Genomic DNA, 12,920 nt, shown 5'->3' with positions numbered 1-12,920 from the left:
CGTAAATGGTCTTAGATTATTACCGTTAGTTGTGTGCAAATGGGATCATCAATTTCCTGCACATACCGTAGGTTTTTTTGGCGCACATTAAAGTAGATCTGGTGTTCGTTCATGCCCTGAAATGGATATCGTTTCTCGGGCTGATGCCACTGCAAAGTTTCCCAGAATGTCATGGCTGCACTCCATACGTCGGCCTTTTCATTGTATTGCGGCCTCGCTGACCAGAGCTCAACAGCTTGCCAATTGACAGTACCAACGAGTGAGCGTATCATTGCACGGGCTGAGCGTCTCACACGAGCCAGTCCAAAGTCACTGATCTTCGCAACACCATGTTCTGTAATGAGAACATTCGTTGACTTGCAGTCACGATGAACAATCATGGGTTTACGGGTATGGAGATACTCTAAACCACGGGAAATTTGCAGTAGAATGCCAAAGATCTCAACATCTGAAGGAGGAGACACATTGCGAATATAATCGAACAGATCGCCATTCTCACACAGCTCACTCACTATCGCACAAGGCACAGGGCCAGGACGAGGTGGAAGACTGATTCCAATGAATCGAACAATATTCTCATGTTGCAAGTCGCGTAAGAAAGTGAGTTCCTTGATGTCCATCTCCGTCAGTTCATCACGTAAATCACATATCGCGACCTTGATTACACGAGTACGCGACACATGATATAAGCCTTTGTACACATCTTTAAATGCGCCACTGCCGATTTTCTCCTGTTTCTCGAGTTTTTCCGGTAAAATCTCATGGTCGACCAAGTCCAAGCGTTCAAGATCCAAGCCAGGAAGCTCTTTTGATGTACTTTCGGGCATTTGCAATTTTTGGGGAGAGATTTCACATATAAGGTGATCTGCGAGCACGGCCTTCGTTGAGTCTGCCGGTACTGAAAGGCCACGCTCTTGGCACATGCGCATGAGCGAAGAGCGTCGGCGACGGAGAAGAATTGGCCGAGATCTAGATGGAATTTTTTTTTCCGGCTCATGTTCATGCAATTCAGATGTTCGTGACCCTGGTGTAGGGGGCTGTGTCGGGTTGTGTGTTGGATTTCTGTCAGAATCCGTTGAGGGGGGGCTTTTGCTCGGAACGGATGACAGTTCAGAGTCAGATTCATCGAGCCATATATAGTCGTTCTCAGCGCTGGCAAGCGCTTCGGTATTCTGCGAGTTATTAACGTTTCGCTGCACTTGACACGCATGAGATGTACGTATGGGTGATTCTGGGATTGATGAGAAACTTGGATAAGAAGGTATGCGCTCAAGTCGACGAAGACGACGAGAATGGGGTGAACGGGAAAAAACCGGGGCTGTACTTTGTTTTGGTACGCTTGGCTCGGGCTTAAAGGGGTGTGCATGGTGTACGGAAGAGCTCACTCTTTGAGGTAGAGGCTGAGCTCGAGTTCGGCGTCGCGGCAAATGTTTTCGCTGGGGGCTCCGCCGAATTCGAGCGCAATTTTTCTTACTAGGCGAGCCAGATACACGAAGACGTCGCCATGTAGCGAGGCTGTTGTTATGGCATCTCCTCGCCAACTTGGAAGGAGAATCTTCCTCAACACTAGAAATTGATGATGATGATGAGAATGATGAGTGCGAATAAGACGACACGGCATACCAGTTCGAGTCAGAGCTTGCCACACTTGATGGCACAGTGGGTTTATCATCCTTTAAAGTACCTTTTCGAGTCCGCTTCAGATTATTACGAACATTCGGCGTCACAGCTGGCGAAGAACTTTTATCCGTACCACGCATAGGCTGCGTCACCGAAGTAGGCATGGCATCTCTTCTTTGCGCGCTAGAAGAGACTGTTGGATAGACTGTTTGGTTGCCAGTGAAAGTGTTGCTCAGCGCAAATGTGGAGAAACCAATATTCACTTAAACGAACAAGCGACTCAGATATTTCTACGGACTGGTAAGGAAAGTTGGCCACGTGGTTATGTACAACAGACATTAAACCCTGTGACTTCGTATTCACCACTGTGAGAGTTGTTCAGCAGTGAGCGGTTCCGTTTCACGCTCATACTCGACTTCGACATGTGGATGACCTGGTGATAAGCACGTAAATATGAAACACTTACCTCGTTTGCCTCTCGAATTAGGGCGGCCGACAGATGGACGCTTCGGTTGTGGACGCTTGCCAGATTTCCTCTTCGGACCTTTTTCACTTGCATCTCCATCTTCTTCATCTTCTTCATCCTCGTCATCATCACCGCTTTCCGAATCATCAAACTGAAATGCGTTAAAAACTGACTATTACCACGTACCGAATCCATATCTTCCAGGTCATCTTCACTCTCATCTTCGTCGTCGGATATGAATTCTCGTTGTCCATATTCATCATCATCTTCGTTGATCGCGCGCATCTCCGCATCCATAGCGTCGATGTCCTCTTCAGCTTCTTCGTCACTGAGCTCCTCCTCGAGCTCCAACGCACTGCTTTCGGCATCAGGCACACGAGCTTGGGCATTCTCTAATACAGCATTCCACACATCTTCATTCACGTTAAGTGGGGCATCACCGTATGCACCACGCTTGAGACGCTCAAGCAACTCCCTTTCAATCGACTTCTCTAGCTTGGCCGCACGTAAAGCTTTTGTCTCACGAGTGGCTTCGCGCCGCTCTGTCTTTTTCTTGATACCTACAAGCTCTGGCTGTTCTTCTTCCTTCAGTTTGATTTTGCGCATTTTGATAAGGTACTGCGTGATCTTTGTGAGCCGTTGCTTTGCCTTGTGCACGATGAAGTTTGGCCAGTACACAAGCTCTTTGTCAATTTGCTCCAGAGCTGTGGAATATCGGTTTGACAAGCGAATACGCTCCCACTGTCGTCGAGGGGAATGTGCGCGCTCTGCTGTCTTGACGTACAAATATAGCACGCCTTCTCGCTCACGAACAGTGGCATATCTTGAGTTGGCCAGGGGGCATGACTGACGATTGCACAAGCCTGTTAGGTTGTATTCATTTCGGCAAAATGTTGAATGTGTCGATGAGCGTATCTTGTATGAGCAAAACTGATGACCGATGACTGACCATATGACGTCGTCTGCCTGCATTTTTCACTTGAAAAATTGTGTCAGAAACGCCGCAAAGAAAGAGACACGATCACAAATCCGCTTGCTTCCTCTGCACCTACAGCAATAAAAAACGTCGCTCCACTGTCAAATACCCAAACTTAGATCCCTCTGACTGGTGGAGGCCAACTTGAATAAGTCATGTACACACACAAATTAGGAACGATTTGTTGACGCCTACTAATCTACACACCGGCCAGGCCCACCACTAGACGCCAAGGAAGGCCAGGAAGATAAATATCGAGGAATTTGTGCATTTCGCGCCATTGCACGAGACCAGTATAGTCTGGCATTGAGTCAGATTGGGTTGCAGACTCGCTAGGAACCGTTTCAGTGGATCCAAAACGGGCAAAAGTATGGAGCTGTCGAGCCGCACGAACAAAATTGTCGATCTCTCGAGCGGCTAGATCAATCACGCGCACTGACTCGCTGCTACTTCCCTCCTTGGAAGCGTCTGTTACGGGACGATGCGGCGCTGCAGGCACTTGCCTGTCACTAGTGTATGGCACCAAGACATAGTCCGCTGGCTGCACAAATGCGCGTGTCAATGAGCCTAATAAAAATGAAATGATCACAAAAAGTATCAGAGTTGACAAGCGGAAGCGCCTTGCTTGTTGACGAACCGTGCGCTCTGATGCTTGCAATCCAGAGAGTGAAGATGATCCCAGTTGCTGTTGTTGGTGTTGGTGCTGTTGTTGTTCCTGCTGCTGTTGTTGTTGTTTTCGCTGTTGGCTATGCATCTTTGAAGTTTGGTCTGAACTTTTGGCGGACGTAGAAGAAGCATTCGACGTCGTTGTCTGGTTTTTTTGCTGGCCCGTAAAGAGAGAAACAAACCCGTCGTAGATTCGATTCCTGTACTGTGGACGGAAGATGCCAAAAAGAGAAGATGTGTTTGCCCCAGACTGCGGACTCGGTATTTCAGTGAGCTCATTGTATGATAGCGAGATATCCGCTTCCACTTTTGGCGCAGGCACTGCGTCAACTGGCTTGGTCGCGGGTGGTTGAGCAGTTATTGAGGCAACAGGCACGCTAAAAACACTCTGCCCAACATCATGAATACATCCTGAGCGAGAAACAATGGACTCATCTCTTCGAATATACTCGAGTTGGTCTTCATCAACGTCCAGGGCATCGCGTGCAGCTTCGTGTCCGTATATGATCTCCGCTACACGGCCATTGACAGTTACAGGAACGTGTGGAGAGGTCATTGGCGATACCGCAGTTGAGGATGAGGCTGGAGCTGGAGCTGCGGCGGCGGCGGCTGTAGAACTAGTCATGGCTGGCGTCCTCAGCGCCGGTGTAGATGATACGTCTTGACCATGCGAGCCTAGAGGCGAGATTACTAGACAAACAAGAGCAGATTTCATGCGCACATGTTCAGGCGCAGAAGAAGGAAGAGTGACTCGCACGCAGTGACGATGTGACCTCTCGTCAGGCGCATGCGTTGCAGCCTGCAGAGCACTTGGCGGGACATCAAATATTTGGACCTCAACAGGCAACGACTCGTTCGGAACCTTGTCTGGTCGGGTGGTTAAATCGCACGTGTCTGATGTTTCGCACCAAAGGATTTGAACAGCATAGCCCAGTGGATAATGCTGCAGCTCCACCTGGACATCGGCGATAGGCGTGGGCTCTTTGGAAGATGTGCGTTTGGGAAAGAACGCTGAAGACCGCGACGACAAACGCTGGGTAGAAGGGGATACGGGTCGGTGCGGAGTGGATGTTGCGGTGGCCGTTGCAGGCAGGCTTGAAACCGTAGATGGTGTTGTCACCGATGCAGCTGCCGTCGAGATGTCCGTACATTTGTTGTCTAAAGCCGGGGTATTTATTAATTGGTTCTTATCACCGGTGCCGGCAACGATGGAAGATGATGTGTTCCGGACATATAAGAGCACTTGCCATGTGCGTGAGGTACGGTCAAAGTCGCTCATAATGAGTGTCGATGCACGTCGACTACGTCGAAGTACCCAAACATGGTCCTGGTCATCTTGACGACCATCACCACAGACAAACAAGCATCGAGGTGGCGTGCGAACAGAAGGAAATGGACCGTAACTCTTGATACAACGCTCAAGTTGGAGAACAGCTTGCGCGAGTGACGCATTCCATAGTGTGTTGATCCCGCTCGGCACGCCACCGTAATCGATCGCCATAACATGAATACAGCGCGTACTGGGGATCGCATACTGTTCCATGCTGTAAGGATCCACGTTCTCAAAGATCCAGCCATCCAGAAGCACAGTGCCTGTCGGCAGCGACGCGGGGAGCAAAGCTTTCAAATCCCAGCGAGAAGCGTCACTTGATGCTGATGCATGAAAATACACGGGTTGGTGAGTCACGGTTGACGACGTGTCGATGGAGGTGGCATCATCACTGCGGCCGCCGCTACCGCTGCTGTGTGCTGACATGCTAGAGACGATGAACATGCGCGGAGAGAATGGAAAACTACCTTTCGATGTCCATAGCGACGTCGAGGCGCCACTTCCAAAGCTCTCGAGCAAACGGCTTGATGCCCAGTTCTCGTCCCAGGCACACCGGACGCTCGGATATGTTACGAGGGGCAGAAGTTCGTCAGCTGCGACGCCCTGTATGATCTTATCGGTCCTGTACACCATGACTTTCGCTGATACACTCTCGATCATTCGCCGATGAATGTACAAGCCGTGCTTCTCCGAAACAAATGACCAGTTCGCTTGTGGCCCAGCAGGGTTGGGATGTCGCTCAGAGTGGATGTGCCGAAGAAGTGTCAACGCCTGGAGAGCCGCATGCATGGCTGGGACTGTCAATTCTGGCCCCTCTTTGGTTTCAGCGATGGAATCCGTCGGAGCTTGGGACTGAGACTGTGATGGCGATTCTGATAATAGTTTCGACTGAGGCTGTGAACGAGATCGAGACTGAGAGGCTGAGCTGGAGGCAGACCGGGTCGTCTTCGACTTGATATCAGAGTTGCGCGCAGAACCTTCGCCAGCTTTGGGATCTAGAGCAATGCCATGTTCAGAGGCCTCTGGCTTGAATTCAGTATCCGGTGTCTCCACACCATCTGTATCGATTGGGACACGTTCCGGTATGTCTGAGGGCATATGACCTGCACGGGCACGCCGGCTAGCAAGAACGGAGTCAGCATCAGCACTTGTGTCGGCATCTGACATAGCATCCGCATGAGCAGCTGTGGCAGTGTCGTTGCTCAACGTTGCTGCCGCGCTCTTCGACTTGGGACTGAGGCCTTGGTACATCCAATCTAATGGTACACGACGCGGCTTGGATCGTTTTTTATGTGCCAGTGCATGCAGCTGCGCAGGATTGAGTCCCTCCGTATCGACGCGCACACGCATTCCATTCAGCAAGACGACGCCGCGCTCTGTGGACTGAGAAGGGCCCTTGCGGACGACGATTGAGACGGCTTCTCTCTGCGCATCATCAGCTAAGTGCTCAATCGTGAGCCAAAGGCCGCCACCACCAGCGAGTCGGTGGCGTCGGAGGCAAGAGACAGACGCCGGCGCCGGTGTCACTCTCACGTCTATGTTCGGCGACCAAACCTCCATATTGCACCACAACACACACTCTGTATGTGTCACGGGTTCAGCGGAGCCATCACGCGCAACTCCGTATTCCAAGTGATAGGTTGATGTGTCAGCATCGTATTCGAGCTTTTGCGCACGAGCATTCAGAAGACGCGTCGTGCAAGGTGGGGGGCCTTGGCGCAGCGCATAATCGCCGGCACCAGCCATGGCAGTGATCATCTGCGATGGGACACGTGTCTTCGAAAGCCATCCGCGTGGATCACTCTGTTCAATAAGCGTCACATGCACAGTGGTCGGTGACAAGGCTTCAATACTCCAGCCATACAAGTCCACGTGCATGCGGATCGTGCTAGAAGTTGGTGCAGGCAATGCCAAAGGCTCCACGAGATGCTCGTCAGCCGAGAAAGAAAATACATGGATGGACGAGGGTGACTTGTAAGATGTCTGCACGAGCGTCGCGTCTCGGGCCATAACAGGCCACGATGGCGCATAGCGGGTATGCCATACACTGCTTTGCCCACCCAAATCCTGCAAGAGGTCAGCACCTTGCATGCTAGGGCACCAAAGCTTCGCAAGAGATGGAGAAGAGAGTGTACTGAACAAGTCCCAAACAGAAAGGCCGACGAACGTGGCCTCGGCCCGGTACACGACGAGCGTCGGATCAATCGAGTCAAGTTGTGTCACGGTGACGCCGCGCGTATCACAGACGCGTTTCCACTTGGCTTCTGGTTCCTGTAGCAGAGATGTAAAATACACGTAGTTGCGCCGGACAGTGGCAGCCAGTGGCGGTAAGCTTGCACCATGCAAGGAGGTGTTCAAAGATAACACAGATGAACGATGACCTAGCTCGGATGCCGTACTGAGGCTTGGCGACTTGAGATCTGCCTGCGCGAGTTGCTCCAGGAATTTGTTCGGCATTATGACTGTATGACTAGAACCCGCCTCACTCGAGATTGCCCTCACTGCTGAACCATTGACAATCACGGTTGTCGAAGCAGCACCATCCTTGACGGAGATATTTGTTGTTTCTGATGTTTCCGAGTCTGCCTCAGATCCGACACTGCGCCTCAAAGTGTCATCGGATTTCTTCGATTCTAGCAATGTCCGAACCACGGCATTCGGATCTTCCAGCTCGGCATGACGAATACACAGCTCGTTCCATTTGTCATCCACGCGCTCAAGTGTGTATGTGAACTTTGCATGCACATTGCCGGTGGACTCGGCCTGGATATTTACGTCCCAGCTGTGTTGCGTCGATAGGCAGATCCGAATGCTCCGCGGTGTGGTTTCCCTGTGCGCGTCGGAGAAGAATTCGCTGTGCGGAGGCAGTTCGTCATCATCCATGACCGAATACTCTAAGCGCAACGCCGGCGTTGCGCGCAAAGATGTGATCTCGATACCTCGTCCATATCCAGCAACGTATGGGATCTGCGTACCGATCCTCTTGGCAGTCCGTACATATGCTGGGAGTAGCCGCGGAAATGAGGACGTCATTGCATTAGGCCGTACTCCTAGTACAGAGCCTCGCGCATCCACCGCCCAATACGCAGTAACTGCTATGCGGCCCAGGCTTACCTTCTGGGCAAATAGTGCTAGGATATGTACGTGCGCACGCACGTATGGCGGCGATGGCCGAAGATAAGAGGGTGCATCTGATGCACGAGGAACAGATGTCGCAACATGTAACACACGGACATGGTCATGTACGGTGTGTGTAAGCAGCACAGCATCGCGTGGGCTTGCGGGCCACCCTAGCTTGAAGCGCGTTTTGCACAGGCAAGTGTTGAGTCCCAGCGTCTCTAGTACTTCTGAGCTTTCGATCTGTGGAAACCATTCAGCCAAAAGTTCTTGGGATGATAGTAAAGCCAAGAGGGACCCTATGTCGGCGCCGGCGTGTGCATCGGCTCCCGCGCCATTTGCACCGGATTGTATGTCTGGATCAACATCGCTGTCTATGCCATTTGGGCCCGCCCATGTCGCACGAAATACATCGACACTTCTTATGCGCCGCCGTGCCACAGCAAGCTGGACACTCTCTGGCACATCTTCAGGCGCGGTCCCATCGCGGCCCGGCGAAACCTGCCGCCATTGCTTGGACGAGCTCTCATGGACGTGCAGTTCCTTGAGCAAGGCAAGCGCTGAATCCAAGGTGCTTTTCCATGTCTTATTCAGTCTGGAAATAAGTGTGTCCGTAGCATCGAAAACATACTGTGTTAAAGTGGCGCCATCCATCGCAGTGAGTGGCACAGCAACAATGCATGGACAAGCGTGACACAAATAAATTAGGCCGATTTTGTTTCAAGCCCCCGCGGAGGGATCCCCCAAATGCACCTGGATTTTGGGGACTTGGACTACTAGCGGCCGCGTCTCCGGAGAAGAAATTTTGACCAATTGGCTGGCTGACCGGTCCATACATAGCATGGGTACAAGACACTCGAACTATTGTCGCTGGGCAAAAAACGACATGGGAAATATATGAAGCAATATCATGTTAACTTCCACCCCTCACTCCAACAACTAGACCCTGTAACTCAGTTGGTTAGAGTGTGGAGCTAATACTTCGGTATAGTACACTCCAAAGTCGTCAGTTCGAGCCTGGCCAGGGTCAAGTACAATCCGCTCTCACGGCCCTGTAACTCAGTTGGTTAGAGTGTGGAGCTAATACTTCGGTATAGTACACTCCAAAGTCGTCAGTTCGAGCCTGGCCAGGGCCAGCGGGAAACATTTTTTATCTCGAGATATCGTTGTGTAGTGGGTGGTACGCCTTGTTCAATGGCATTCCATCGGAATGTCTTGTGTTTTTACCATTTTCGTGTTAAGTAATATTAGGCGCGTAAAGACTCTTGTTATATATATGTACTTTGTACAGAATGAACTGTGTGATCATACTACTATGAAGGATAGAAGCCATGCATAGGCATAAATGCAGCTGATTGTTGTTGACTTGGCCCAGGACCCGTCATTCCCATCATCATTCCACCGCCCGTCGGCATGCTGCTAATGGGTTGCATGTTCATCATATTTGATGGCATCCCTTGGGACATCATCATTCCACCACCGAACGGGGAAGGATCTACGATGCCGCCAGGTGCAAAACCTGTTGGTTGCGCGCGGAGAGCATCGTACCTGCTACTACTTTGCGGCGCAGAAGGAGGCTTGTTGTCACTGGCAAAAGCGCCTGTCCCAGTTTTCATTTGCTCAAACACATTTGCGGCACTGAACCGATCTTGTTGCTTTATTGGGCCGGTCGTGTCTTCTGTGGCTGCGCCTATCGTCGGCTGGGGCGGCTGCATCGAGGACGGTATTGGCGCAGTGCCAGTGGCACCAAACAGCATTGGCTGCGGCACGCCATACATCCCAGTCGGTTGCGAGCTCATGCTGAAAGGAGATGTCATTTGCGGCGCCATCATACCTGTAGGCTGCGATGCAAAACCGCCCGTGGGCACATAGTTCCCAGTACCTTGCAAAGGAATGAGCGGTTGCAGAAGACTTTGATTCACAGGTACAGGCGCGAACGGGGCCCGAGGCGCATTTGGATCAGGCGTACTTGGCGACGGGGCCGAAGCTGTTGTTGGTTTAGCGTTCGGTTTGAGACGTTCGAGCTGATCAAATAATGCTGAGTTCGGGTCGGCCGGACGTTCGTCTTTCTTAGCTGCCTTCTCGCGTTCCTCCGCCTCTTCACGCTCGCGGCGGCGAATGATTTCCACGGCCGCCGCAATTGTCTCGGGATCCACACCGGTCTGGGCTGGCTGCAAAGGTGCGGCTGAAGTGTCCTTTGTAGAAGCGATCGTTGCTGCATCAGACGACTGTTTGTCTTCAGATGCGCGAGGTGGGAGGGGTTGTGGCGACTGCTGGGAATCTGTATCCTTTGAGCGTGGCTGCCGTGGGGCTGCGCGGCGTTGAGCAGCGATTTCTTGCGCTTGCAAGCGACGAGCAAGTGCCTCATCTTCCCTGGCTTGCCTTGTTTGATCCTCTTCGGACACCGGCGCACCGCTCGAGGACCGCGCCGACATACTCTGGGACGTTGTCTTGTTTGCGTACTTTTGATGGATGTGGCGCCGCACCCGCAATATGTCGCCTTCTCGTAGTCCGAGCCTGCGCAAGGTATCGGGCTCGAGTTCCGTGAGCACAGACCTGTCCATGTGATCGCGCTCAAATGTATCGGCGTAGCGGGAACAGTAATTCATATCTACACCCGCCTCCAAGAAGAACTCGAACCAGTCAATATCGGGTCGGTACTGGTGCTGCAAAAGGCGCCGGGCTTCGCGTTCGCGTTCCCGCTCACGTTCGTGTGCCCGGTGATGCACATGCCGCTCGTGTCGCAGGGCGTCGTGGGGATCATGTCCACCACTTGCTCGTGCCGGCGGCGGACTCACAAGATCGCGTCCCGTGATCCCTTCGAGGAAGCGCAGGTCTGGGAGAGACATCTTGGCGAGCGGCACATCGATCAGCGCACCATTCCCTTTCAGCAGACGAACGCTTTCCCTGCGCACGCCAATCAGCTCAGCATCCACACGGAACTTGCCCGTTGCGTCGACCCATGTGCGCATGCGCCCGGCTGAGTGCGCAGGTGGCAGAGCTTGCAGTGGTGCTTGTGTCGCGCGGGGATCAGGCATACCTCGTTGATCGTGTGCACGATCACGTCGATCAACCGGCAGCCGGGGGGCTGAGCGCCGTGGGTCACGCATCGTGGAGTACTTTTCGTTCAGCGCACGCATGTCGGGTGTATTGTGTTCTTGAAGCAATTGGACATAGGCAGCAGGTACGACGCCAACTTGCCCACTCGCATTTTGCAGCTTCCACCACTCGTGGTTTTCACGCTCAACGAGCACCAGCTGGTCGTGTTCCGACACACTTAACTCGTCGTCGGCCTGCGCATCAAAGTCGTACAAAACCACAACCATTTCCTGTGCCGGTCTAGGAGAAGCAACGGCCGCGGATGACGAAACGCTGCCAGCTGTTGTCGCTGTCGGCATCCGCGACACAGAAGAGGATGGCTGATTCCGTGCTGAGGAGGCAGTTGATGACGACATAGCGAGTGACTTGGACTCGCCAATGCGAGCAGAAATCGCCTGATACGCCGTGCGTGAGCCAACATGAAAAGCCCAAGTATCGCCGTCTATGTTGGCTGCCGGGTCCAGCGTGACGAGCAAGTATTTGTTTTTCTCGAGCGTCGTGCTTTTGACGTGTCGAATGTCGACACGCGGCACAGCTGCGCCATCTGCATCTGTTGCAAAAAACATGCACGCGTTTCCCACGCCTAGTGTGCCTTTATTCTTACGCTTGCGCTTCTTGGGATCCACTTCTGTGACGGACCACATTTGGATCTCGTCCTTCGATGAGTCTGATGATGTCCATGAAGCTGGAACGGCACGAGGCGCCACGGTCGATGTTTGCCCATCTGTCTCGTCCATCTCATCATCGATGCCTGTGACTTGCGGCACAATCTCTGACGGAAGTGGTACACTTGCTGCTGGCGCGGGCGCAGACGCTGAAGCTGCAGTCACAGCCGGTGCAGACGGCGCAGATGGCGCAGAAGTGGGAAATGGTGGTGGGGGAGCGACCGTGCGAGTACGCTTGGGCTGCGACTCGCTAGTGGCGTTAGCAGGCGCCGCCGAAGCCGCCGTAGTAGTAGTAGTAGTAGTAGTAGTAGTAGTAGCAGCAGCAGCAGCCGACGGGCTAGATGTGGTTGTCGATGCTGGTAGACGTTCCGGTTCGGGCTCGAGTTCGGGCTCTGGTTCAGGCTTCGGCTCTGCCGCCGTCGACCCAGCATTCGGATCGACAGAGCTCGCGGTCAATGCTGCTGCTCCCTCATCTGCCTGGCCATCCCCTTGCATTTCCACATAGTTGGAGGGGATAAGACCAACCTCGGGTGTGCTTTGCTTACGAGCTAAAAGCCACTCCCCATCTCGCTCCAAAACATCTAGCACCTGACCTTCTGTGAAAGTGAGCTCATCATCTCCTTGTGCTTCATAGTCATATAAGGCGACAACGACCTGCTCTGGCGCACAAATTTCCACATAGTTCGCAGGCACAAGGCCTTGTCCTTGACGGTCGCCACTGCGTGGCCGGGCTTTGTACCATGCCTCATCTACTAGCTCATCCAAATACAGTTTGTCGCCTTCGGCTATCGTGAGTTCGTCATCGGCTTGCGCCGCGTAGTCATAAAGAGCTTCTGCAATACCGAGGCATCTCATGGCCTGGCGATGTCGGTGGGAAAGCCAACGCTCGGACGTGGAGGCAATTGGCGCTATCGCGGACGAACTGGACGTGGTCGGCGGCGCACGCCAATTGCTGCCTGTCTCCACTGACGGAGCAGCGAA

At 52.8% G+C, this 12,920-nt stretch overlaps 4 protein-coding genes across 4 annotated transcripts; all 4 read right to left on the bottom strand.

Annotated features, from left to right (window-relative positions):
* Positions 1-11: 11 nt before the first annotated feature.
* Positions 12-923, bottom strand: MGL_3898 (uncharacterized protein; the record flags this gene model as incomplete). Its single annotated transcript, XM_001728852.1, has 1 exon — positions 12-923. One exon carries the CDS (start codon positions 921-923, stop codon positions 12-14), a length of 912 nt encoding a protein of 303 aa, XP_001728904.1.
* A 1,019-nt stretch (positions 924-1,942) lies between these two features.
* Positions 1,943-2,692, bottom strand: MGL_3897 (uncharacterized protein; the record flags this gene model as incomplete). The annotated part of the gene is made up of 1 exon (XM_001728851.1): positions 1,943-2,692. One exon carries the CDS (start codon positions 2,690-2,692, stop codon positions 1,943-1,945), a length of 750 nt encoding a protein of 249 aa, XP_001728903.1.
* A 569-nt stretch (positions 2,693-3,261) lies between these two features.
* On the bottom strand, positions 3,262-8,829 carry MGL_3896 (uncharacterized protein; the record flags this gene model as incomplete). Its single annotated transcript, XM_001728850.1, has 1 exon — positions 3,262-8,829. The coding sequence occupies one exon, from the start codon at positions 8,827-8,829 to the stop codon at positions 3,262-3,264; it is 5,568 nt and encodes a 1,855-aa protein (XP_001728902.1).
* A 659-nt stretch (positions 8,830-9,488) lies between these two features.
* MGL_3895 (uncharacterized protein) lies at positions 9,489-12,794 on the bottom strand (the record flags this gene model as incomplete). The annotated part of the gene is made up of 1 exon (XM_001728849.1): positions 9,489-12,794. The coding sequence occupies one exon, from the start codon at positions 12,792-12,794 to the stop codon at positions 9,489-9,491; it is 3,306 nt and encodes a 1,101-aa protein (XP_001728901.1).
* Between the last annotated feature and the right edge of the window lie 126 nt (positions 12,795-12,920).

This window comes from Malassezia globosa, assembly GCF_000181695.2.
Source record: "Malassezia globosa CBS 7966 chromosome Unknown mgl_sf_11.1, whole genome shotgun sequence".
Lineage (NCBI taxonomy): Eukaryota > Fungi > Basidiomycota > Malasseziomycetes > Malasseziales > Malasseziaceae > Malassezia > Malassezia globosa.
The sequence above is the reverse complement of the archived record's forward strand: the minus strand, read 5'-3'. Positions and strand labels throughout refer to the sequence as shown.